Here is a 27668-nt window from a genome sequence, read left to right as displayed (position 1 = left end):
AGCGGAAATTTCCGCAGCAAGTGCACAGCACATGCGGATTATCATTGGAGAACATGGAAGACCTTCTACCAAGCGTTTCTGCAGCGGAATTGCTTAAAAAATGCATAGTGGGCACACAGCCTAACAGAGAACTTCTCATTTTTAACGGTCTCCTTGTCAATAATATATGTAAGCACCATGTTGGAGAACATAGCATAATAAGTCAAAAGAAATGCAAGTCATATATACAGCGTGAGAGTATTTTATTGGCTTTGACTATTGAATATGTAACTAAAACCACTTAGGTATAAGGCCTCAAAAATAGATTCGATAGACGTCCATAGGTCTTAAATCTGTTCCACCAATATGGCCTATTACAGAAATAAATTTAACAAAAAGGAAAAAACGTCAGTACTCCAGCTTCACCCCGGGCGTGCCTGGTGAATAAAATAGTTGGGATGGAGTTGGAGTCCTCTGGGGTTTTTTTTTCCTTCTGTTGAATTTTCAATGTCTTTGGACCATGATACTTTACTGCCTGTACCCAATCTGAAGACATGTGGTCGGGGAGTGGACTGCTCTATTTTTTCTGATTACTATAGTACGGAAGTAGTGCTCATAAGAAGCATTGCTTTCAGCATGTGAATACATTTTGTAAAATATATTATATTATATATACACACAAACAGTTTTGCACCCTGAAAATAAGTCTCAGGAAGTGTAAGACTATGCAGAAACTTATTAGAACACAGTCCAAAGCAATATATTACAATGCATGCAACCTGGTGGACTCCAGCCCTCAATTCATCAATCAGTAACACCACAGAAGTGCAGGACTATACATGGATGGCCTCTCCTTGGGATCAGACATAACAGTTGGTGTGTACATGCGGCTGTGCTGGTTATGATGCTCATTACAGTGCACAGGGCTGAGCTGCAGGACTCTGATCAAGGGTTGGACTCGGATCAACACACTTGGATGTTGTATCATAAACATTGGTCATCCAAGTATATTCCCAATAAATACCCTAAGGGTATGTGCACACGATGCAGAAATGCTCAGGATTTTTTCCTGAGCGTTTCTGCATCTCTCTGGCAGGAAAAAACGCATGCGGATTGTACATGCGGTTTCCTGCCAGGGACATGCGGAAATGAAGCGTTCTTCACTTTCATTTCCGCATGAGGGTTGACAAGCGCTTCCCAAGCGATTTTAGCATCACTTGGAAAGTGCTTGTCAACTTCACACTATATAAATCCATGCAACCGGCATGGATTTATATAGTGTGTGAATGTCAAAAAATAAAAAATAAATATATACTTTACCCTCTGATGGCCCCCGGTGTCCGGCTTCGCTCGGTCCCGGCTGCCGGCAGTGAAGACTTTAGGACCTTCCGACGTCAGCGTCACGTGACCCGTCACATGACTCTGACGTCAGCGAAGGTCCTTCTTCATTCAACCGCGAAGTGCGGGGAATCAAGCAGGAGCGCTGCGCGGGCCGTTAGAAGGTGAGAATATATATATATATTTTTAATTTTATTCTTTTTTTTTTAATGGTACCTGGGTCTGGATGAGAGTCCTCTCATCCACACCCGGGTACCATCCGCACATTAGAACGCATGGAATGCGCATCTACATATACAGTGATGCGTATTCCATGCGTTCTAATGCAAGTCAATGGCGGCAAAAGAGCAGCGTTTCCGCAAAATTAATTGACATGCTGCGGATCATGGGCACAGCACATGCGGATTTCAATTGGGGAACATTGCTGCCCTTCTACCATGCGTTTTCGCAACTGCAAAAACGCCGCGGAAACGCATGAAAAACGCATCGTGTGAACTCAGCCTTAATGTTTTTTGATGGCTCTCAGAACATGACTATGTGAGATAGCAAATAGAAATGCCGCTGGCTTGTATTCTAGGAAAACCCCTCCTAAGCACAGTCTGTCAGCTGCTTATCAAGTCCATTAAAGAATATACACTGCTCAAAAAAATAAAGGAACACTTAAACAACAGAATATAACTCCAAATGAATCAAACTTCTGTGAAATCAAGCTGTCCACTTAGGAAGCAACACTGATTGACAATCAATTTCACATGCTGTTGTGCAAATGGAATAGACAATAGATGGAAATTATTGGCAATTATCAAGACCCACTCAATAAAGGAGTGGTTCCCAGGTGGGGACCACAGACCACATCTCAGTAGCAATGCTTTCTGGCTGATGTTTTGGTCACTTGAATGTTGGTTGCGCTTTCACCTTTCACACTCGTGGTAGCATGAGACGGACTCTACAACCCACAGAAGTTGCTCAGGTAGCGCAGCTCATCCAGGATGGCACATCAATGCGAGCTGTAGCAAGGTTTGCTGTGTCTGTCAGCGTAGTGTCCAGAGGCTGGAGGCGCTACCAGGAGACAGGCCAGTACACCAGGAGATGTGGAGGGGGCGGTAGGAGAGCAACAACCCAGCAGCAGGACCACTACCTCCGCCTTTGTGCAAGGAGGAACACTGCCAGAGCCCTGCAAAATGACCTCCAGCAGGCCACAAATGTGAATGTGTCTGTACAAACGGTTAGAAACCGACTCCATGATGAGGGTGGTATGAGGGCCCGACGTCCACAGATGGGGGTTGTACTCACAGCTCAACACCGTGCAGGACGCTTGGCATTTGCCACAGAACACCAGGATTGGCAAAGTCGCCACTGGCGCCCGGTGCTCTTCACAGATGAAAGCAGGTTCACACTGAGCACATGTGACAGACGTGACACTGTCTGGAGAAGTCGTGGAGAGCAATCTGCTGCCTGCAACATCCTTCAGCATGACCGGTTTGTCAGTGGGTCAGTAATGGTGTGGGGTGGCATTTCTTTGGAGAGCCGCACAGCTCTCCATGTGCTCGTCAGAGGAAGCCTGACTGCCATTAGGTACAGAGATGAGATCCTCAGACCCCTTGTGAGACCATATGCTGATGCGGTTGGCCCTGGGTTCCTCCTAATGCAGGACAATGCCAGACCTCATGTGGCTGGAGTGTGTCAGCAGTTCCTGCAAGATGAAGGCATTGAAGCTATGGACTGGCCCGCCCGTTCCCCAGACCTGAATCCGATTGAGCACATCTCAGACATCATGTCTTGCTCCATCCACCAACGTCACGTTGCACCACATACTGTCCAGATGTTGGCGGATGCTTTAGTCCAGGTCTGGGAGGAGATCCCACAGGAGACCATCCGCAACCTCATCAGAAGCATGCCCAGGGGTTGTAGGGAGATCATACAGGCATGTGGAGGCCACACACAATACTGAGCCTCATTTTGACTTGTTTTAAAGGACATTACATCAAAGTTGGATCAGCCTGTAGTGTGTTTTTCCACTTTAATTTTGGGGGTGACTCCAAATCCAGGCCTCCATTGGTTAATAAATTTGATTTCCATTGATGATTTTTGTGTGATTTTGTTGGCAGCACATTCAACTTTGTACAGAACAAAGTATTCAATGAGAATCTTTAATTCATTCAGATCTAGGATGTGTTATTTGAGTGTTCCCTTTTTTTTTGAGCAGTGTATATCAGAGCTGAACTGAATGTGAAAGCTGCATTTATACCGGCCGATCCTTGTGAACAAGCGTACTTCCATTTCCCTGTCAATGGAAACAAGCTGCCGATCACCTGAAGAACAAACAATATGCTCGGTCATCAGGCTTGTGTAAAGATCAATGTTCTCGGTAGCACATCCTCCGATGTAACCAGGACATGTGCTGCTGACAACAATGTCAGCCTATCCATAAAAACCGATCTACTAATTATCATTCTGTGTCAATTGGAAGCACGGTGGCCGGTCTAAACCAACTATTAAACAGGTAAATAGGCACCAATCGGCAGTCAATTAGTGATCACAGGTCGTCTTATGTAAATGTACCCTAAAACACAAGATGGAAAAGTTTAAAATTGCAGTTAAGTGAATATCTGATCAGACAACATCTCCTGATTGAAGTGACTATAGAGGAAATCTGATCACACAGCATGTACAGACTGAAATGAAGAGACAACATGGGATAAGCGTGTGAGATCAGCACATTAATGAAGGGAAGGCCGAGCATAAGTGTGCCATTCATATAAACTGAGAGACATGCCAACTCACTAACAGAAAATGCAAATGGAGAACAATTGTGGTACAGTCATTGCAGCGTGCAGTAATTAGTGACAGTGCTCGCTCTGTTCTGAGGGCACCACATTAACCCTCACACAACAAGCAACATACTAGATGAAATACCCGATGTTGGGGGCGTACTGGCACACACCTGCGGCAGCTGCACACAAGCTTCCTCACAGATAGTTTGGGATGAACTTTGGACAGTTCTTTCTCAAAAACTGGAAAGTGACATTCATTCTTGGGACTGTGGGACAAAATGCCTGTGGCGTACTCGTCAATCATGAGCAGGGGGCTGGAGGTTTTCATCAAAAGGTTCCACAAGTACTCAGGGGTCTCAAAACATCTAGTTTTACTTGGATTTTAGCAATGGTGGTGTCTGATCAAAGAATATTAAGCTGCGGAATAAGAGTTATTGTGACAGGCTCAGATGACTTTTCTTGGAAATCTCCCTATGTCCTAATTGATTTATTGAGCAGCATTATCAGAGCCTTGGATATCAGAGGAGGATGAGAGCGGATACACTGGAATTACAGGACACCGCACACTGATGGCACCGCATTGTTCAAGCTGCTGGAGGCTCAGTCCTACCCTGCAGAGCACACGAGAAAGTGTAATAACCAAACGTAAGCTTTCAGTAGGTTTCATTCAGACTTTTGGGTTGTTATTTTTTATTTAAAAAAGTGGATCCAGCAGAAAGGAGAATTACAATCCCTTCTGTATATTGCCCATTACTTTTGGATCCACTTCTGGCTTTGGCACCAAAAACGGAAGTGATGTTTTTCAAAAATACTGCGCGGAAAACCGGCCAAACTCTTACACAATTTTATCTATACATTAATTCACGCATTCCCAATATTACATTTACATACAGGTGTATCTCACTAAATTAGCATATCATCAAAAAGTTAATTTATTTCAGTTCTTCAAGACAAAAAGTGAAACTCATTATATAGAGTCATTACAAACAGAGTGATCTATATCAAGTGTTTATTTCTGTTAATGTTGATGATTATGGCTTACAGCCAATAAAAAGTCACTATCTCAGCAAATTAAAATAATTAACAAAAAACACCTGCAAAGGCTTCCTATGCGTTTAAAAAGGTTCCTTAGTCTGTTTCAGTAGGCTCCACAATCATGGGGAAGACTGCTGACTTCACAGATGTCCAGAAGGCAGTCATTGACACACTTCACAAGGTCCCAGAGTTCCAATTTTCATTTGGAAATCAAGGTCCCAGAGTTTGGAGGAAGAGTGGAGAGGCCACAATCCAAACTGCTTGAGGTCTAGAGTGAAGTTTCCACAATCAGTGATGGTTTGGGGAGCCATGTCATCTGCTGTTATAGGTCCACTGTGTTTTATCAAGGCCAAAGTCAGCACAGCCGTCTACCAGGAAATTTTAGAGCACTTCATGCTTCCCTCTGCCGACAAGCTTTTTGGAGATGGAAATTTCATTCTCCAGCAGGACTTGGCCCCTGTCCACACTGTCAAAAGTACCAGTACCTGGTTTACACACAACAGTATCACTGAGCTTGATTGGCAGCAAACTCACCTGACCTTAACCCCATAGAGAATCTATGGGGTATTGTCAAGAGGAAGATGAGAGACACCAGACCCAACAATGCAGACGAGCTGAAGGCTGCTATCAAAGCAACCTGGGCTTCCAAAACGCCTCAGCAGTGCCGCAGGCTGATCGCCTCCATGCCACGCCTCATTGATGCAGTAACTGATGCAAAAGGAGCCCCGACCAAGTATTGAGTGCATTTACTGAACATACATTTCAGTAGGCCAACATTTCGGATTTTAAAATCATTTTTCAAGCTGTTGTTATAAAGTATTCTAATTTACTGAGATAATGACTTTTGTGTTTTCATTGGCTGTAAGCCATAATCATCAACATTAACAGAAATAAACACTTGAAATACAGTACAGACCAAAAGTTTGGACACACTTCTCATTTAAAGATTTTTCTGTATTTTCATGACTATGAAAATTGTACATTCACACTGAAGGCATCAAAACTATGAATTAACACATGTGGAATTATATACTTAACAAAAAAGTGTGAAACAACTGAAAATTTAGTGAGATGCACCTGTACATCACAATGAACAGGTTATTAACTTCCTTGACATCCTCATTAAAACTTGAGAAAGCCGGCTCACTTACTACAGAATGTGCACCCAACCAACCGATCGTAACTGCCTCTTACATTTTTCTAGTTTTCAGCCACAGCACATCAAAAAAATCGCTTCCACTGTGACAGCATCATAGATCCGTTATATTTATTGAGGCTTTATATATTCTAGTTTGTCCCTTTTCAATATAACATTTTGTTTGTCGTTTTCTCTTTCTTTTGTCTATGTTGCATATTTAATTCCTTTTAATCCTCTCTTTTCAGATCCAATAGTGGTTATCACGTAGTGACTTTACATACACTTCATGGCATGATTGTCTGCTTCTCCATTTCTTTTCTTTCTATTCTCTCATTTCTCTTGTTCTTTTCCCCCCTTCCATTTTTCCTTTCCAACCCCTTTTCCCACCTCGTTTTTTCACTTTCACTCCACTCTTCTTTATTCACTCATCTTTTTTCCACTTTCTTTTTATTTACTCTTTTCATTTCTTTCTCTTTTCCTTCTTTTACCCCATTTTCCATCTTACTTATCTCACTTTTTTCGCTGTTACTCCTATGTCCCTGCAATTCTCGTCTCTTCCTCACTGTTCTTTCTATGTTTCTGCTATTCTCCTCTCCTCCGCACCGTGATCTACCATCTACCTTGACATGGAGAAGGACCTGGGCGTCTTGGTTAACAGCAAATTAAATTGGAGTGCCCAGTGTCAGGCAGCAGCTGCGAAGGCAAATAGAGTCATGGCATGCATCTTCCTCTGTATAAAGCGCTGGTAAGGCCACACTTAGAATAGTTCTGGGCTCCGGTGCTCAGGAAAGACATATTGGAGCTAGAGAGGGTACAAAGGAGGGCGACTAAGGTAATAAAGGGAATGGAGGGACTAGAATACCCAGATAGGTTGTCAAAATTAGGCCTATTTACGTTGGAAAAGAGAAGGCTTAGGGGAGACCTCATAAACATGTATAAAATACATCAGGGGGCAGTACAGAGATCTCTCCCATGACCTGTTTATACCAAGGATGGTGACAAAGACGAGGGGGCACACTATGCGTCTGGAGGAAAGGAGGTTCCTGCACCAGCATAAAAGGGGATTCTTTACGGTCAGAGCCGTGAGACTCTGGAACTCTCTGGGAGAGGAAGTGGCGATGTCCAACTCACTTAATGAGTTCAAGAGAGGCCTGGACGCCTTTCTTGAGAGCAATAAAATTACATCTTATGCTTAGTGATAGTTAATTAATCCAGGGATTTAATCTGACTGCCAGATTGGCGTCGGGAAGTGAACTTTTCCTCAATGATGTAAATTGGCCTATACCGCATGGTTTTTTTTTTGCCTTCCCCTGGATCAACGCTGCGGAATAGCTGCAGTGCACAAGAAATAGGCTGAACTGGATGGACGCTTGTCTTTTTTCGGCCTTATAAACTATGTAACCATCCCTCGGCTCTTTCGCTGTCTCGCTTGGCGCGCATGTGCAGATCACTACAGTGGACCTAAATCCTTCCATCGCGTCATTATCACGCATGTCCTAGTTCTTCCCGTTCACCATATACAGCCCCACTTCTGGACCAGCCTTTCTTCCTCAGCGAGATAAGTTCCACAACGCCAATATTCCTTCAGACAATCCACGTGCAGGCACTGGTTCACTGCCTCTCACGGGTGTTATGCCAGCCTCCTTACTATTTGTACTCGCCTTGTCTCGACTTTACATCCTCTTTATGCTGCAGACTATCTCATCTTCCTCACACGTATTCTCTCCGCGTACCAACTTGCCATTTTAGAAATTACCTCCACTGGATACTTCTATTTCATTTCTTATTTCACTTTTTTTTTCCTATTTGGCCGATACCTTCATCTTGCCATGACATCATATTCTCTCTTTTTACAGGTAATTAGGGTGACATTCTGAATTGGTTCCCTACCCTCCTTATCCATTTGTGATATGACCACATAATGCTCTTATATATTCATTGATATAAATCCACATTGGGAATCTCCTATTGAACTCACTGCTCCACCTGCAAACTAATTGAATAGACTTGTTTTGAACTGTTGATTTTCTTATGTTTTGATGTTCATTTCTTCGCATTCATTATGTTGAAATACTCCTTGTTTTCTGTTCTGTGTTATCACCATGCAGATAATACTTGAAAAAGGCCATAAACCTTGGAAATTTCTGCGACTGAGAAACAAACCATTACGTTTAGCATTACTTTCTTCTAGCATGCCGAAGAATTTTTTCATGACCGAAACCGGCCAAAAGCTCAGACGTTTTCAAAGTTTTCCTATTGAAGTCTATTGACCACTTAGCCTGACCGTGATTCTACTGATCCTAATTAATGTCAATCCTGGCGACACTGCTGGTTACCTTCCCTGACAGAACCCCTGACACTCCGTACCATCAACACTCCCATGTAGCTCAAGGTGGCCACAGAGGACAGTCAGCCGAACCTGCAAGTAAAGAATATAGCCAGCCATATCTGATCAGCATGACCCTCTTTACGCTATTTTCATCACCTTAAGCCTACTTCAGATGGCCAAAAACATGTAGGTTCTGTGCACATTTTAGCAGATGTTTTTCTGATAACACGCTGTTCAAAGTCACTTGATCGCTGCAGCCGATCACAGGCTTCAGAGGCTAGTGGAACAGTGAGGTTCCACTTCCTGTGCAAGCATAGGTGAAGGAGCAGCCTGTGATGGATCCAGGTGGCTGCCAGTAGGTGAGTAATAATGAGTTCATAATTATTTTGTTTTAAAAAAAATCCAGTCCCCTGGGGAACGTTTCATTTCAGACAACCCATCAGCACATCATTACTGGAGACCTGGATACAGGGACAGACAGTGGATTAAGGAAGTGGTGCCACAGGGGCAGCATGGGGTTGCTGAGTACACAGATTTCCACATTGTTTGGTACAGATTTGCCTGTATACATTTTCCTTAGGGCGCCTATGGAAATTATGTGAGGACATCTCTTCAGCCTCCTCGCCTGGATAAATGTCCCCCTCACTATCTACCAGCCACTCATACTCCTCAACCGAAAAAGTGTCCCCCTTATTACCTGCCAGCCAATTACCTGCCTCAAGCCTGTAACAACAGATCTGACCTCATTAAGATAAACGCCCCCACTACTTGGCAGCCCCTCATAGGAGATCTGACCACCTTGTCCTCCTCACCCCAATAGCAGAAGATCTGACCTCCTCGCCCCCCTCACTATCTGGCAGCCCTTTATCTAGCTCTCAGTCCTGTAGCAGAAGATCTGACCTCCTCGCCTCCACCTCCCGTTGCTACCTAGCAGCCCCTTATCCTGCTCCCCCCAGTAGCAGATCTACCCACCTCACCCCCTGGCAGGCCTTTATCCTGCTCCGCCCTGTAGCAGCAGATCTGCCCACCTCACCCCCTGGCAGCCCCTTATCCTGCTCACCCCTGTAGCAGCAGATCTACCCTCCTCACCCCCTGGCAGCCCTTTATCCTGCTCACACATGTAGCAGCAGATCTACCCACCTCACCCCCTGGCAGCCCCTTATCCTGCTCACACATGTAGCAGCAGATCTACCCTCCTCACCCCCTGGCAGCCCCTTATCCTGCTCACTCCTGTAGCAGCAGATCTACCCTCCTCACCCCCTGGCAGCCCCTTATCCTGCTCACACATGTAGCAGCAGATCTACCCTCCTCACCCCCTGGCAGCCCTTTATCCTGCTCACACATGTAGCAGCAGATCTACCCTCCTCACCCCCTGGCAGCCCTTTATCCTGCTCACACATGTAGCAGCAGATCTACCCTCCTCACCCCCTGGCAGCCCTTTATCCTGCTCACACATGTAGCAGCAGATCTACCCTCCTCACCCCCTGGCAGCCCTTTATCCTGCTCACACATGTAGCAGCAGATCTACCCTCCTCACCCCCTGGCAGCCCTTTATCCTGCTCACACATGTAGCAGCAGATCTACCCTCCTCACCCCCTGGCAGCCCTTTATCCTGCTCACACATGTAGCAGCAGATCTACCCTCCTCACCCTCTGGCAGCCCTTTTTCCTGCTCACCCCTGTAGCAGATCTACCCACCTCACCCCCTGGCAGTCCCTTATCCTGCTCCCCCCCACCCACCCTGTAGCAGCATATCTACCCTCCTCACCCCCATAACAGATTTGCCCTCCTTGCACACTGGCAATAGATCAGCCCTCCTAACCCCCTGGCAGCCCCTTATCCTGCTCCTCGCCCACCCTACAGCAGTAGATCAGCCCTACTCACCCCCTGGCAGCCCCTTATCCTGCTCCTCGCCCCCTACAGCAGTAGATCAGCCCTACTCACCCCCTGGCACCCCCTTATTCTGCTCCTCGCCCCCTACAGCAGTAGATCAGCCCTCCTCAACCCCTTTATTCCGCTCCTCGCCCCCTGGCAGCAGCTCTCCTCACACAACACCCGGGCCCGCTGTTGCCGCTGCCCGGTTTCCATGGTGACCGTATACCTCGTGCAGGCTCCGCCGGGCCCGCTGCAGCGCCTCCTCGTAGCCCTTGTGCCGCAGCTCGCTCAGGCTCTCGTAGTATTCCTCCGGGTCGTCGCTCTCGGTGAACAGCACCTGGGACAGGATCTTCCAGCCGCAGGTGTCCAGGCCGTGGCCCAGGTAGAGCTGCAGGCGGCCGCACAGCTCCTCCACCAGCTCCTCGCTCAGCTCCGGGGGCCCGAACAGCACGGACCACATGCCGGACGGCTCCTCCGGGAAGGCGGGCAGGCAGGGCTCCAGCTCGGCGCTGACGGAGCACAGCTGCTGGTGCACGGCCCGCAGGTCCTGGAAGGAGAAGAGCCCGGCCCAGCTGCAGTCCTCGTCCTCCGGCTCCCGGGCCGGGCTCCCTCCCGGGGTCGTGTCCCTTCTGGCCGGGCTGCCCTCCGGCTCGTCCCTCCTGCAGGGGCTGCGGCTGCCGCCTTTGTCCGCGCTCCGCTGCCGCTGCGCAGTCCGGTTGTGACAGGTGATGGCGAACCTGCCTTCTACTTCATTCCAGGCCACGATGAACACGAACTTGTGTCGCTCCTTCTCCTCGAACACATTGGGCCGCACGGCCACCCAGTCCGCCTCCAGCGTGTCCTCCAGCGAGAACGACGACATCTCCGGCCCTCACCGAGCCTCCGACCGGCTGTATACTTGCGCGGCGGATGGATCCCTGCGAGTGTCTGCGGCCGGATCTCGCTACACTTGTGCCCCTATTGTTGTTATCAGCGGCCGCCGGTCATGTGACTAGGCGCCTTGCTGACAGTCACCGGGCAGCGGCCCCGTTCTTCTTCCGCCGTCGCCCGTCTTATCTCCGGCATGACCTCCTCGCCTGTCACCCGCATCACGTAGTCTCCCCCAGACCGGACCGCTCGTTGTTGTCGCCGCTGCCTCCTCCTCTCTCCCCTCAGCGACCTCCCCTTCTCAGGACGATGGAGACGACAACAAAGCTGTCAGGCCGGTGCTGACGTCACGATCTGCGAAGAAGGAACGTAAACATGCGCACGTGTCCCGTGTCCTGCCGCGCATGCTCACAGTGGGCGCCTGAGGGTCACTTGACTAAATAAGCGCCTCCCCCTCTTCTCTGCTGCGGCTTGGGTTAGCTGTGGGGTGTCTCACAGTGGTGATGGGCGAGTACTATAATGCTCGGGTCGAGCACATTGGAATACTTGGGTGCTCGACTCTAGCAAGGTGCCCACTGTAAGTCTATGGGAAACTAGAGTATTTTTCAGGCGGCTCCCCCCGGCGGTCTGCAGAGGGCCTAAAAATTGCCCAAATCGATGGGAACAGCATGGGGAAGACCCCTGGAAGCATTTCTGACCTCCAGGTCACTGCTGTCAACAACGTGGTCAGAGGTATTACGCCACTTTAACGGACTCTCAATAAAACATACAAAAACAGAACCAAAATGGATTTTCCTGTGAAATATCTTAAGGAACATCCTTTCTAGGGTAATGACTTGTATATAAGGCAACATAAATAACCAAAAACAAAAATGTTTCTCCACAACTTGGGCTATGTTTACACGTAGCTTTCTTGGTGCGTTTTTGCACTTTTGCATTGCTTTCAACAAAGACAAATGCATTCACCGGGAAATGTCACTTTAACATTTTACAACCTTATCTGGCCATGTGTGAGATATCATCAGACACATCCTGTTTCATTTATGAAGGAGGGACTATGAAAGTCACAAAGCCTACTTTTATAGGGCCATCAGGAGGCCTTTACTATTCTAAAAGGGCCAGCAGTCGGCTCTCACTATTCTCAGCCATCAGCCGGCTATGCTTTATTGTTCCCATTACTAAAGAGTGAGTCTCCTATACTGGTATTGCGTATGCAGTGAGTGGCAGGGCTGCCCAAAATTTGGACGCTCCAAAATACCCCTTTGAAAATTTGAACGCACCCCAATACCCCTTTGAAGAGACTTAGAGAAGGGCCTCCTGAAAACAATGTTCCCATTATTAGGATGTGGGTCTCCCATTATGTTTGCCTATGCAGTGAGTGCAAGGGCTGCCAAAAATTTGGACCTACTCCAGTGTCCCTTGGAAGAGACGTAGAGGAGGGCCTCCTGAAAAAAAATGTTCCCATTATTAGGAAGTGGGTCTCCCATAGTGTTGGCCTATGCAGTGAATGCAAGGGCTGCCAACAATTGGGAGGCACTCCAATGCCCCTTAGAAGAGACGTGGAGGAGGGCCTCATAAAAAAATGTTCCCATTAGAAAGGAGCAGGCCTCCTATACTTGTAATGCCCATGCACTAAGTGTATAGGCTGACAAACATTTACCCCTGGAGGGTATACATGAACATACTTTATAAAAAAAAAATTTTACGGTCATCATAAACACCCTTTAAAAAAATTATGTGGGTGTTGCCTCACGGACCACGGTCACCCTGGTGATATGGTGGTGGAGGATAAGGAGGAGGACAAGAGCAAATAGCCAAAATCAGGAAGCATATACCCATGTGTGGGTGTGAAGAGGTGCATGGGAATACACCTCCCAAAGAAAGACACTGGATTTGAGTTTATGTTACACTGCTATCATTCGATGGTGTTGAGAAGTCTGGCCCAATCGAGCCCTTGTTCATTTTTATAAGAGTCAGCCTGTCAGCATTTTCAGTTGACAGGCGGATGCGCTTATCAGTTATAATTCCACCAGCGGCACTAAAAACCCACTCTGATAAAACGCTGGCGGCAGGACAGGACCTCCAAGGCATAGAGAGCCAGTTCATTCCACGTATCAACCTTGGATATCCAATAATTATAAGGCACAGAGGAATCACGGAGGACGTTGTAACGGTCGGCAAGGTACTCCCTCAGCATCTTCTGAAATTTTGCACTCCTTGTGAGGGTACCCCGCGCCTCAGGGCCTGTGCGATGGGAGGGGCTTAGAAAACTCCTAGAACTTTGACAGTTTTCCCCTGCCTCTGCGAGATTGGAGTTGTGTCTCTCTCTGCTGTACTCCTTGGTTGTCCAACGAACTGTGACCTCTGCCGCCAGCAATTTCACATGGGAATTTTTTTAATAGTTCCGCAACAAGGGCCTTCTGGTACAGCCCCATTTTTGTAGACCTGTCTGCCTCAGGAATAAGAGATATAAAGTTCTCCTTGTAGCGGGGTCTAGAAGTGTCACTAACCAGCAATGACTCTCACCCAAAATTTTGAGAACGCGAGGGTCACGGGAAAGGCAGCGTAGCATAAACTCAGCCATGCGTGCCAGACTGCTAACAGGCAAGACTACCGTGTCCTCACCAAGAGGACGACTGACCATGCTCTCCTCCTCCTCCCTGTCCTCAGGCCATCCACGTTGAACAGACGGTATGACAGTTGTGCAGGTAGTACCGTACTAGCTCCTGTTCTTCCTCATTGTCACCCAATCCACATTGGGATGAGATGAGGCTGGGCTGTGTGTAATCACCCTGTATGGTTCCTTGCTCCATCTCATCGTGCTCCGCCTGCAATGCATCCTCTTTGATTGTGAGCAGAGAGCATTTCAGAAGACAAAGAAGTGGGATGGTGACACTAATTATGGCGTCATCGCCGCTCACCATCTTGGTGGAGTCCTAAAAGTTTAGGAGGATGGTAAAGAAGTCTGACATCCATGTTCACTGCTGAGCCCTTATGTGTGGAGTCTGAACTGAATACCGATGGCCTTGTTGATGCTGGTAGTCAACAACTTCCCTCTTCTGCTCACAAATCCTTCCCATCATCTGCAGTGTAGAGTTCCAACGCGTGGGGATATCACACACCAGTCGGTGAGCTGGAAGCTGCAAACGGTGCTGAAGCACGGCAAGGGTGGCGGGAGCTGTAGCTGACTTTCTAAAATGGGTACACAGGCGGCGTACTTTGACAAGCAGATCCGGGTAGCTTTTGAGAAACCGCTGAAGCACGAGGTTAAGCACATGGGCCTGGCATGGTACATGTGTGAGCTCGCCTCAATGCCGCCACCAGGTTCCGGCCATTGTCACACACGACCATGCCTGGCTGTAGGTTCAGCGGTGTGAGCCACAGATCTGCCTGCTCTTTCAGAGCTGTCCACAACTCTTCAGCATTGTGCGGTTTGTAACCTAAGCATATTAGCTTCAGCACAGCATGTTGCCGCTTGGCCAAGGCAGTGCTTCCAGCTTGTGACTGATGTGGTCATTTCGGAGATGGAGGCTGAAGAGGAGGATGAAGTGCAGGAGCTGTAGACTGTGGGGGCAACCCTGATTGACCTAGGGCCCACAATCCTCAACGTCGGGAGGATGTGTTCCGTCCCAAGGTCCCGGCTTCCACTATGTTAACCCAGTATACCGTCAGCGATATGTACCATCCCGGCCCACAAGCACTTGTCCATGTGTCCGTGGTTAGGTGGACTTTCCCGGTAACTGCGTTGTTGAGGGCACGGCTAATGTTGTGGGACACGTGCTTGTGTAATGCAGGGACGGCACACCAGGAGAAATAGTGGCGGCTGGGGACCGAGTACCGAGGGACGGCTGCTGCCATCAGGTTGCAGAAAGCTTCCATCTCCACGAGCCTAAAAGGCAACATTTCGAGTGCAAGCTGTCGCGAAATGTGGGAATTTAGTAGTGTGGCCTGTGGGGCATTGGCTGCATATTTGCGCTTGCGTTCCAAGGACTGGGGTATGGACAACTGAATGCTGCGCTGGGACAAGGACGTTCTTGCTGATGGTGCTAGTTGAGAGTGTGCAACGACAGGTGCAGGGCAGGAGGCATCTTTGCATGCACTATGGACAGGGGATTGGTTTGCACACATAACAGCGGAAGAAGCAGTGGTGTCACCCGCAGACACTGTTCCTGGTCCCTGGGGTTCGGCCCACAAAGTCGGGTGCTTTGCTGCCATGTGCCTGATCATGCTGGTGGTGGTCAGGCTGGTAGTTTTGCTACCCCTGCTGATGCGGGCCTGGCAGGTGGTGCAAATGGCCTTTTTGAGGTTATCGACTGTCTTTAAAAAACAACCAGACTCGGGAAGACCTAACAGTTGTACTGGCAACGTCCGTCATGTTGGTGTTACGGGGAACGGTTGCGGGGAACAGGCTTCTTCCTGCCTGTTGAGGTGCTCTGCCTCCCTCCCCCTGTGTGCTGCTGTCCTCTCTTTGTATGTCCCCCTGTCAGGTTGTGTCAGTTACTATATCTTCCACTTCCATACCCTGGTCCTCCTCCTGACTTTCTGACAATTGTGTCTCATCATCGTCCACCTCTTGTGACACTTTCCCACCGTTTCCTTCTTGTGACCGTGGCTGCTCAAATATTTGGGCATTGCTACACGCAATCTCCTCTTGCCCCACTTCAAGTGGACCAGGCGAGAGGCCTGAATCTATAAATGGAAAAGTGAACAGCACTTCGGAGTGTCCAAGTGTGGGATCAGTTGTCTCTGGGCACTCAGCATGGTGGGAGGATCAGGCTCAGGAATATGCGGTCCAGACAAACGGCTACTGAGACTTAGCCGTGTGGAAGACAGGGTGGTGGTGGTGGTGGCTAAGTGACTGGAAGCATTATCTGCTATCCAACCAATAACCTTTTCATACTGCTCTGTGTTCAATAGTGGTGTTCTGCGGTCCCCTACTAATTGGGACAAGAAGGTCGAGCGAGAAGATGTGGGTGTTTGTTGTGGCACAATTTCAGCTTGCCCACGACCTCTGCCTCTGCATGCACCATCACCATCACGTCCAGTTCCCCGTCCCTTGCCATGTGCCTTGCCCATTTTAAATGGAGGACAATATCTTCGACGCTGACTACAAATGACTGAATTTAAAGCGAACTTATATGTGATCCGTGTGACGGACAAGCCACAGTTTTAAATAGCTGGCCTGTAGGTAACTATTTTTACCAGCGCCGACCTCGTGTCAATCAGTTCACTGACACACTGCAACAAAATTTAAATGAAGTCCAGAAATGGCAATATTTTCAGCACAATTATATATGATCCGTGTGACGGACAAACCAGAGTTTTAAATAGCTGGCCTGTAGGTAACTATTTTTAACAGCAAACCGGTGTCAATAACTTTCCTGACACACTGAAACAAAATTTTAATGAAGGCCAGAAATGCCAATATTTTCAGCGCAATTATATATGATCCGTGTGACGGACAAACCACAGTTTTAAATAGCTGGATTTTTAGCGCTGTAATATGGAAAGGACCTGGCTATATTCTGCAGTGCCAACAAGCAAATGGCACAGATAAACGGTGTTCTCTGGTTTGGTTTTTAAGCAAATAATGAGGATTACGATAAAAAAAATATTCCTGGCCCCTGATACCTGGGGCTATTTCTACAAATATCTGTTAAAGCACCAGCAGACAGATCTGGAATGGACTTTCTTGCTATGTGCACTGCAGTCTGCTATATACCCTGCCTGCCTGCCTAGCACTGATATCTCTGCAGCTGGATTAGTCCTCAGAAGGACAGTTAGTTGAGATGGATATGTGTAGAATATGTTGTGGTACACCTACACTAACTAGAAACAAGCAAATCTCTCCCTAGCTCCTGCACCTCTCCCTACACTGTCTGATTCTGGAGTGACTGTGACAAGCATGGCGGCGCCACGTCTGATATAGACCTGATGACGCTGTGTGGCCAGCCAATCACTGTAATGCCACAACCAACATGGCTGCGGCATTACAATGAGTGGCAGGCAATCCCTGCATGTTCATTGGCTCTCTAAAGAGCACCAAATATGCAGGGAGGGGACCCGAGCTCCCGCCGAGCAACCCCGGAAATACTCAGCGAGCGCCCACCATCTCAAGCAGTGAGATGCCCGGGCGAGCACCGAGCAGTAGTGAGCATGCTCGCTCATCACTACTGAACAGTGTTAGGCCACGGCCCCACTATCAGTATTTGGTCAATATTTTTTCTCAGGAGTGGGAGCCAAAAACAGGTGTGGGTGATAAATGTAGAATTGGTGACTTGTTTCTATTATACCTTTTCTCTGATTGTTCCTCATCTGGTTTTGTCTCCCACTCCTGAGAAAAAATACTGAATGAATACTGACCAAATACTGATAGTGGGGCCGTGGCCTTATAGTGGAGTCGTCATATCTTCTTCTATGGTCTCTGCTTTATCCCTGTGCTTATTACTGGTATCTACAGATGTGAGAACCACCAGATACAGTGACATCATGCAGTGACTATAAGGCCTCGTTCACACGTACGAGCAAAACAGGCAAATTATTTTGATCAGTGTGTCGTCGGAGTACATGGAGTCCAAGGGTGGTCCGATTTTTTCACAGAACCGTGGACCTACATTGCTGATTTTGATCCAACGCTCTGATCACTATCGAACTTTTCTCAAAAAAAATCACAGATTTCTGAACAGCCCCATAGACTCGTCACAGATACTGTGCTGTCCGTGAAAACCATGAATAGCACTCGTACGAGAACATCGGTAGTGTGAACGAGGCCTTAAAAAGACAGAACTGCCGCTTCCCATTTCCTGCACACAATATCCTTCATGGCTGACCACAGGGGAGCCTGCCAGCCATGACTTACCCTCATACACCGCGTCCAGTGCATTTTTATCTAGTGTTATTGGGGGCGTCTTTTGTATTAGCAGTTTCCAAACTTTTTTTTTTTATCTCTATTCAACAATGAAGAAAACACTGTGTTTTACAAGCAAAAATGCTGTCAAAATGATCAAAAAGGGTCTTTTGAACCTTCCCTTAGAGTTGCGTTTTAAAGTATAGAGCGTTTTCAGAGTGGACGCCGCCGGACAAATGGTCAGGTCTAGTGTTGAGTTCAAGTGCTCGTTACTCGAGTTTGTCTAGGTGCTCGGGTATGTACCAAGTGACATGTTCCAAGTCGCCGCACCTTCATGTTTCACCACTGTTAGCCACAAAACATACAGTGATTGCCTGACATACACAGGCAATCCTCGTATGTTTTGTGACTGTCTAACAGCAGCGAAACATGCGGTGCGGGGACTCAAACATGTCACTAGAGCACCTGCGATACTGCGTGCATATCCGAGCACCCTAGGCAGACTCCAGTAACGAGCACTTGTGCTCATCACTAGTCAGGTCACTTCTTTTGGAAACTTGAAGATGCTGAGAAGTCTGACCATATAAATAGCAAGGATTCTTTACATAGAAATGCATATGTTCAATATTTTGAACATTTTCTGGGCGCTTTTTGGCGCAGATTTCGAAGCTTAACTTCCTGAAAAAGACATTATGTGCACATACCCTAAAGGTGATTGCCAATGGGACAAGGGTTGGGGTAATAAAATGACTTCTACTCACCTCACAGACCGGCGTTACTCCTCTGCACTCATTACTGTGTCTTGGGGCATCTGCATCTATAGGGGGTGTCATGTAGCGGCTGTTGGACTGCAGCCTTCACAATCTTTCTGAGCTTTGTGTGAACAAACCACTGTGTGTTTCAAGACTGTAGTATCCTGATCACTTAGCTCTCTTCTGGGTCATGGGGCTGACTGGATTTCATTACCAGTCCCACAGACGGCCAAACACTTCTACCATGATAACTCCAGGTTTTCTGTATCCTGTGGAAGATGCTATAGGCAGCATCCACATCAATAAACCTGCCAACGGCAGTCGATAGGGGATAACTTACTGATCACTGGTGGTCTCAGCAATCACAAGAACCTGTTCATCTGTGCTACATTCACTAAGGGCTCGTGCACACAACAGATTTTCTCGGATAAGTGCTATCCTTGGTTTTCCTATGATATTCTATGGGGCCGTGCACTTGTCCCATTTTTTTCTCGGACCGCGTAGTCAGAGGAAAAAATTAGTAACGTCCAATTTTGATCCGAGTATCAGATCCAAATCGGCAATGTAAGTCTATGAGTCAGTGAAAAAAAAATCAGACCGCACTCGTATGATCAAAGTCTCATCAGAGTAATCGTACTGTTTTTTTCGGATGTGGAGAAAACGGTTGTGTGACCCTACTCTGAGGCTGCGTTCCCACGTCAAGCTTTTCGTGAGTTTTTGATGTTGCAGATTTTCTGCACCATTTCTACACTCATTAAGTAAAATAGGCTACTTGCATTTTTTTCTAAACTACGCAACGTAAAAAACTCACCAAGAACTCATCGTTGGAACTTGGCCTAAGGGTTCGTGCTCATGACCATTGTGGCAAAGTCACTGTCAGAGTGCAGGAGGGGAGATATGATTGACTGAGGCTATTAGCTTCACTGATGTGAAACCTGGAAGTATTCTCCTGCATGATATGTGCTGAGAGGGTTAATCAGCCATATCAGCTTGCTTTTTTGTGAATGGCCATAGTGCGGGTGGGAGGCCTTTCACCATATCTCCACCCCAGGGTGTGGTCTGGGGTTTAAATGCTCGGCCTGTAGAGGCATTGGGTGTTCAGTGTCTGGAGAAGCTGCACTCGGATGACATCCAAGTGCAGTGCAGCTTTTACTGACTAACAGAATGGGAAGAAGATGGAAAAAAAATGTAACTATCATCTACTCATACAAGAAAATTGGATAACACTCTGATCAGAGTGTGATTAGCATAATTGGCCCGATTCTCTCAGACCAGAGAAAATACGGTGGTGAGACCCTAGGCTAATACTGCAGAATATAGCAGAGGTCTATTCTTTGCTGCCTCCAGCAGTTCCACACAGAATGAATGGAGCAGAGGTGTGTGCTTGTGCGACCTCCGCTCCGCCATGCAGAATGAGGCTCCGCAGAGCTCTGTTCTCAGGATCGCTAGGGATCCCAGCAGTTCGTCCCCCAGCAATCAGTAAATGATTCCCTATCCTATCAATACTGGATAACATAATTGAAAACTAAAAAGAATAGGGAGCAGCACAACACAGAATTCCAAGAAGTATGGAGGCTACAAGTATTCACTAACAGACATTTCAAGAGAAGTAACAGGTCCTCTTTAGATAAACATGCACGCTCTGGCAATGCAAGCATGCATGTTTATGCGGTAGGGTAATTAAACTTTCGGCTGACAACTATCTTAGTTGATATATTTGAGTGGTATAAGCTACAGAACAAGCATAGTCATCCATCTCTGCAGGCGCTAACAATTGACGTTTTGTGCATTCAGATATTATAAAGAAAACCTTGCACAGAGAGATTATTATTGGGGATGCTGACTGCTGATTTTTTCTCATTACTTTCACTCATTAAAATTTAAATCATTACATTTAGATAATTAAAATCAGTAACTAATGTAATAGGAAGCATGCTAATTGTTTTAATTAGAATTACCATGGCAGGTATCAGTGAAATGACAGATCTGCTTCTGTTAATCTTCAGATTACACGTGTCCATCCCGAGAAGTAATAAATTAAGGTCACCTCGCCCATTAACATTATGATGATCAGTATAAGAGGCATCTGTCATTACATTATCTTGGAAGATACTGACAAGTTTATTGCAGGATCTCGCATTGGCTTCTTTCTCTGTGGTGTGAACAGAATACCTTTTGGAGCTTTGTTCATACTGTGTTTGATCTTTTAATTTTTGGACCAATTCATCATTTGTGGTTTTTTTGGAAATCACTTCTCTTTTATTTTGTTTTTTTGTTATGTGGCATTTGTTGATGTTTTTGTGCCAATTTTTTCAAAATGTTGGAAAAGGCTGTGAGGACAATTCAAGCGCAATAGGATTTTATCCAAGTAAGAATATACAGGTGCTTCTCACAAAATTAGCATATCATCAAAAAGTTAATTTATTTCAGTTCTTCAAGACAAAAAGTGAAACTCATATATTATATAGAGTCATTACAAACAGAGTGATCTATTTCAAGTGTTTATTTCTGTTAATGTTGAAGATTATGGCTTACAGCCAATGAAAACACAAAAGTCATTATCTCAGTAAAATTAGAATAATTAACAAAAAACACCAGCAAAGGCTTCCTAAGCGTTTAAAAAGGTCCCTTAGTCTGTTTCAGTAGGCTCCACAATCATGGGGAAGACTGCTGACTTGACAGGTGTCCAGAAGGCAGTCACTGACACACGCCACAAGGAGGGTAAGCCACAAAAGGTCATTGCTAAAGAAGCTAGCTGTTCCGAGAGTGCTGTATCCAAGCATATTAGTGGAAAGTTGAGTGGAAGGAAAAAATGTGGTAGAAAAAGGTGCACAAGCAACCGGGATAACCGCAGCCTTGAAAGGATTCTTAAGAAAAGGCCATTCAAAAATTTGGGGGAGTTTCACAAGGAGTGGACTGCTGCTGGAGTCATTGCTTCAAGAGCCACCACACACAGACGTATCCAGGACATGGGCTGCAAACAGCGCCGGACTGGAATACCTGGGGCCCACCAGGAAAAAATCAATCTTGGGGCCCACCAGCACCATGCAGTTACCGTATATAGGAGTAACATAAATCCACAAACTCTTTCAAAATGAATCAACTTTATTAACCAATAAATAACCAATATAATGAATAAATAACAAACTAAAGAAACACTCCTGGCAAAAGAGGAACACTGTTATCTTATTCACATCAGTGTGTGATAAAGTGCCATAACAGAACAATAACAATAAATACTTTCAAGGTACATTCTTTTAAAGTACTGTATAAGTGCCACAAATTGAACCTGCATCTATCTAGCATCCCAGCAGCCAGCATCATTAAAGCAGCACCAAACTTGGCCCACTGGGAAAACTTAAAGAATTCTGTAAGCATTTTGGAAGTATGTATTGCACGTTTTCCTCTCCTCTATAATACATTTAATTGTTAGTGAAAGGCCAAAAACAACAAATAAACACACACTAACAGTCATTCAGCAGCAAAATTACAAAAGTTTTTTTTTTCAGAACAGAAGATGACATTGCATACGTATTAATAATGTCATCATAGTCTAAGTTCCTTGAAATGTCATACTCAATGTTCAACAGAAGGACTGACTCTAAAAGCTCCTGTCCAATCGAAGACCTCAGACGATTTTTACAATTTTCAGCTTTGAGAACACTCTTTCACATGAAACCTGGGTGCAAGCTAGTGTAAGAAGTGTCTTGTAAACTGCAAAAATGTTTGTGTAAGCAGCAGAATGTAAATTGTAGTCATATGAAAGTCTGTAGCAGCAGGAAAGACAGTTTTTTTGTGGGACGAGTTGTACTTTCAGATGCAATCATTTATTTTACCATAAAGTGTACAGGGAAATGGCAACAAAAATTTCAATTGCAGTAAAATTGCAAAAAAAAGTTCAATTACACGTTTGTTTATTGGGTTTTTTAGTCACCATGTTCACTGTATGGTAAAACTGACATGACAGGGTGATGCCTCGAGTCAGTATGAGTTTGTAGATACCAAACATGTATACCTTTACTGGTATCTAAGTGGTGAAAACAAATTCACAAGTTTGAAAAAAAACTTTTCGCGCCATGTTCTACGCACCATAGTGTTCTCATTTTTTTGGATCTGGGGCTGTGTGACGGCTTATTTTTTGCGTCTTGAGCTGACGTGCATCTCTGTTGCTGTGTATTAGTCACAACACAGGGAGAGGTTAAACATCCAAGTATTTAATATGTATTGCAAATAAAGAATGTTCCCATTCTTAATATCCAAAAAAACAAATGACTGACGACAATCCACTATACGTAGACTAATAATACCATATAGAAGAGAGAAATACCGCCACACCATGACCAGAACACATACCACCACATAGTAATCAAATACTACCAAGTACAAGGTATATATACTGCCACACCATGAGAAGACCACATATTACCACCACATAGTGACTGTTCGAATAATACCACATACAAGGGACAAATACCGCCACGCCATGACCATGGCACATAATGGCTCCAGATAGTGACTGATAATGAAAATGGAAAAAAGCTCTGTATATAGAGTCAGTGTACAGATAATGTAGAGATTATCAGTGACATTATACACAGGAGCTCTGTGTATAGTGTCAGTGTACAGGTAATACAGGGATCACCAGTGACATTATGCACAGGAGCTCTGTATATAGTGTCAGTGTACAGGTAATACAGTGATCACCAGTGACATTATGCACAGGAGCTCTGTATATAGTGTCAGTGTACAGGTAATACAGGGATCACCAGTGACATTATGCACAGGAGCTGTGTATATAGTGTCAGTGTGTGTGTATAGATAATACAGGGATCACCAGTGACATTATGCACAGCAGCTGTTTATATAGTGTCAGTGTGTGTGTATAGGTAATACAGTGATCACCAGTGACATTATACACAGGAGCTCTGTATATAGTGTCAGTGTGTGTGTATAGGTAATACAGTGATCACCAGTGACATTATGCACAGGAGCTCTGTATATAGTGTCAGTGTGTGTGTATAGGTAATACAGTGATCACCAGTAGAGATGAGCGTTGTTCGACTCGAACTGTTCGCCAATCTCAAATTCGAGCTGTTTTGGGCGGTGTTCGAGCCGTTCGGCGAACACGAATGATTTGAGAAAAATTCGGCTGTTCGAGGTTATGTTCGATAACTGTTCGTGCACCAAAATCATAACTGGATTTTTTCTCAGTAATGATGAAAATTAATGTTAATACGCAGTTTGAGTGTACAGCGGGGTGGGGGGAGGGGCAGGGGATGGATCTCTGCAGGAACAATGAAGATCTCCATTTTTTTTTCTCTTTCCCGCATTTGCAGTGGGGAGGTGCAATCTGTCAGCCTATCAGCAGCGCACACACGGAGCGAAGTGCTTTTTTTCACACAAGCAAGGGCATGTGTCATTGGCAGTGTATGTCACATGTCCTTGCCCTATAAGACCAAGCCATTTTCCCCGTCGCCACCATTTTCTCACTGCTGCAGCTGCGTGTTAGACGGCACCGCTGTTGCTGTGTGCGCTATATCTTGTTAATTTCAAGCCAATTTTCGCACAAATCTACAGATAGCTTGGGAGTAGGGAATAGTTGTGATTGCAGTCCTTTTAAGGACTAGGTTACAGCATTTCCTACGACTTTTATCAGGCAGGTCTGTGCTCTTAAATAGATAGGTTGTGGGAGTAAAGACTAATTGTAATTGCAGTCCTTTTCAGGACTAGGTTACATCAGTTCCTATCAGTTTTTGCCAGGCAGGTCTGTGCCAGTGCTGTGCAAGTTTTTTTCACAGCATTTGGCTGAATCTAGCAAAGCTAATCCTTTTTGGCCTATTGCAGAGTGTGTTAGTCAGTGGAGTAGCCTATCTGTGTTGCAAGATATACCACCTGTGTATAGAATACCATTTTTTTTACTGCACCTAGTGAAGTAAAATCTTTTGGGCATAGCATCATTCTATTAGTCCATCTATACTGACCTCCATCAGGTTGCAAATTGAATATAATTTTTTTCTGCATCTAGCTCTGAAAAAATATTTGGGCTTCTAGCAGTGTGTGGGACTTGTTCTATTAGTCCATTTATACTGACCTCCATCAGGTTGCAAACTGAATATAATTTTTTTCTGCATCTAGCTCTGAAAAAATATTTGGGCTTCTAGCAGTGTGTGGGACTTGTTCTATTAGTCCATCTATACTGACCTCCATCAGGTTGCAAATTCAAAATAATTTTTTGTCTGCATCTAGCTCTGAAAAAATATTTGGCCTTCTAGCAGTGTGTGGGACTTTCTCTATTAGTCTATCTATACTGACCTCCATCACGTTGCAAATTCAAAATAATTTTTTGTCTGCATCTAGCTCTGAAAAAATATTTGGCCTTCTAGCAGTGTGTGGGACTTTCTCTATTAGTCCATCTATACTGACCTCCATCAGGTTGCAAACTGAATATATTTTTTTTCTGCATCTACCTCTGAAAAAATATTTGGGCTTCTAGCTGTGTGTGGGACTTGTTCTATTAGTCCATCTATACTGACCTCCATCAGGTTGCAAACTGAATATAATTTTTTTCTGCATCTACCTCTGAAAAAATATTTGGGCTTCTAGCTGTGTGTGGGACTTGTTCTATTAGTCCATCTATACTGACCTCCATCAGGTTGCAAACTGAATATAATTTTTTTCTGCATCTAGCTCTGAAAAAATATTTGGCCTTCTAGCAGTGTGTGGGACTTGTTCTATTAGTCCACCTATACTGACCTCCATCAGGTTGCAAATTCAAAATAATTTTTTGTCTGCATCTAGCTCTGAAAAAATATTTGGCCTTCTAGCAGTGTGTGGGACTTTCTCTATTAGTCCATCTATACTGACCTCCATCAGGTTGCAAATTGAATATAATTTTTTTCTGCATCTAGCTCTGAAAAAATATTTGGCCTTCTAGCAATGTGTGGGACTTGTTCTATTAGTCCATCTATACTGACTTCCATCAGGTTGCAAACTGAATATAATTTTTTTCTGCATCTAGCTCTGAAAAAATATTTGGCCTTCTAGCAGTGTGTGGGACTTTCTCTATTAGTCCATCTATACTGACCTCAATCAGGTTGCAAATTAAAAATAATTTTTATCTGCATCTACCTCTGAAAAAATATTTGGGCTTCTAGCTGTGTGTGGGACTTGTTCTATTAGTCCATCTATACTGACCTCCATCAGGTTGCAAACTGAATATAATTTTTTTCTGCATCTAGCTCTGAAAAAATATTTGGCCTTCTAGCAGTGTGTGGGACTTTCTCTATTACTCCATCTATACTGACCTCCATCAGGTTGCAAATTAAAAATAATTTTTATCTGCATCTAGCTCTGAAAAAATATTTGGCCTTCTAGCAGTGTGTGGGACTTGTTCTATTAGTCCATCTATACTGACCTCCATCAGGTTGCAAACTGAATATAATGTTTTTCTGCATCTAGCTCTGAAAAAATATTTGGCCTTCTAGCAATGTGTGGGACTTTCTCTATTAGTCCATCTATACTGACCTCCATCAGGTTGCAAATTAAAAATAATTTTTATCTGCATCTAGCTCTGAAAAAATATTTGGCCTTCTAGCTGTGTGTGGGACTTGTTCTATTAGTCCATCTATACTGACCTCCATCAGGTTGCAAATTAAAAATAATTTTTATCTGCATCTACCTCTGAAAAAATATTTGGGCTTCTAGCTGTGTGTGGGACTTGTTCTATTAGTCCATCTATACTGACCTCCATCAGGTTGCAAACTGAATATAATTTTTTTCTGCATCTAGCTCTGAAAAAATATTTGGCCTTCTAGCAGTGTGTGGAACTTTCTCTATTAGTCCATCTATACTGACCTCCATCAGGTTGCAAATTAAAAATAATTTTTATCTGCATCTAGCTCTGAAAAAATATTTGGCCTTCTAGCAGTGTGTGGGACTTTCTCTATTAGTCCATCTATACTGACCTCCATCAGGTTGCAAATTCAAAATAATTTTTATCTGCATCTAGCTCTGAAAAAATATTTGGCCTTCTAGCAGTGTGTGGGACTTTCTCTATTAGTCCATCTATAGTGACCTCCATCAGGTTGCAAATTAAAAATATTTTTTTGTCTGCATCTAGCTCTGAAAAAATATTTGGCCTTCTAGCAGTGTGTGGGACTTGTTCTATTAGTCCATCTATACTGATCTCCATCAGGTTGCAAACTGAATATATTTTTTTTCTGCATCTACCTCTGAAAAAATATTTGGGCTTCTAGCTGTGTGTGGGACTTGTTCTATTAGTCCATCTATACTGACCTCCATCAGGTTGCAAATTGAATATAATTTTTTTCTGCATCTAACCCAGCCAATAGTTTTGGCCTAATACCACAGTTTGGTCACTCAGCTCTGCTCGGTTTCCATCCATTGTTTTTTTGTGCAAACAACTCCAGAGTTGTGAATTAGTTAACCACCAAAATGAGTGGAAAAAGGCCTGCTGCTGGTGGAAAGGGGAATAGGCGTGTTGGGAAGGGGAAAAAAGGTTGTGTCCGTGGGGTAGGTGTTAAAGCAACAGTAACATCTGCAGAAGAAAGACCATCTTCCAGCCAAACTAAAATGTCTACTTCTTTTAGCGGACAATGTGATAAGATCCCTTTCTTACGGCCACGCCAATCGCTACAAATTCCAGATGAGGCACAAAAACAGCAGGTGCTTCAACGGATATCAAGTGTTCCTTTAAGTGGGCTCTCCTCCACATC

At 45.1% G+C, this 27668-nt stretch overlaps 1 protein-coding gene across 1 annotated transcript in view; it reads right to left on the bottom strand.

Moving 5' to 3' along the window:
* Positions 1-11752, bottom strand: part of JMY (junction mediating and regulatory protein, p53 cofactor) — a 65665-nt gene extending 53913 nt beyond the window's left edge. Inside the window, exon 1 of the mRNA XM_073680180.1 lies at positions 10694-11752. Within this exon, the coding sequence (XP_073536281.1) occupies positions 10694-11329 (636 nt within the window). The 5' untranslated portion in view covers positions 11330-11752. The remainder of the gene's footprint in view (positions 1-10693) is intronic.
* Between the last annotated feature and the right edge of the window lie 15916 nt (positions 11753-27668).

The sequence above is a fragment of the Phyllobates terribilis genome, unplaced genomic scaffold (genome assembly GCF_046119375.1).
Source record: "Phyllobates terribilis strain yellow unplaced genomic scaffold, ASM4611937v1 Scaffold_1__5_contigs__length_1240528914, whole genome shotgun sequence".
Lineage (NCBI taxonomy): Eukaryota > Metazoa > Chordata > Amphibia > Anura > Dendrobatidae > Phyllobates > Phyllobates terribilis.
This window is presented reverse-complemented; position numbering and strand designations above follow the sequence as displayed.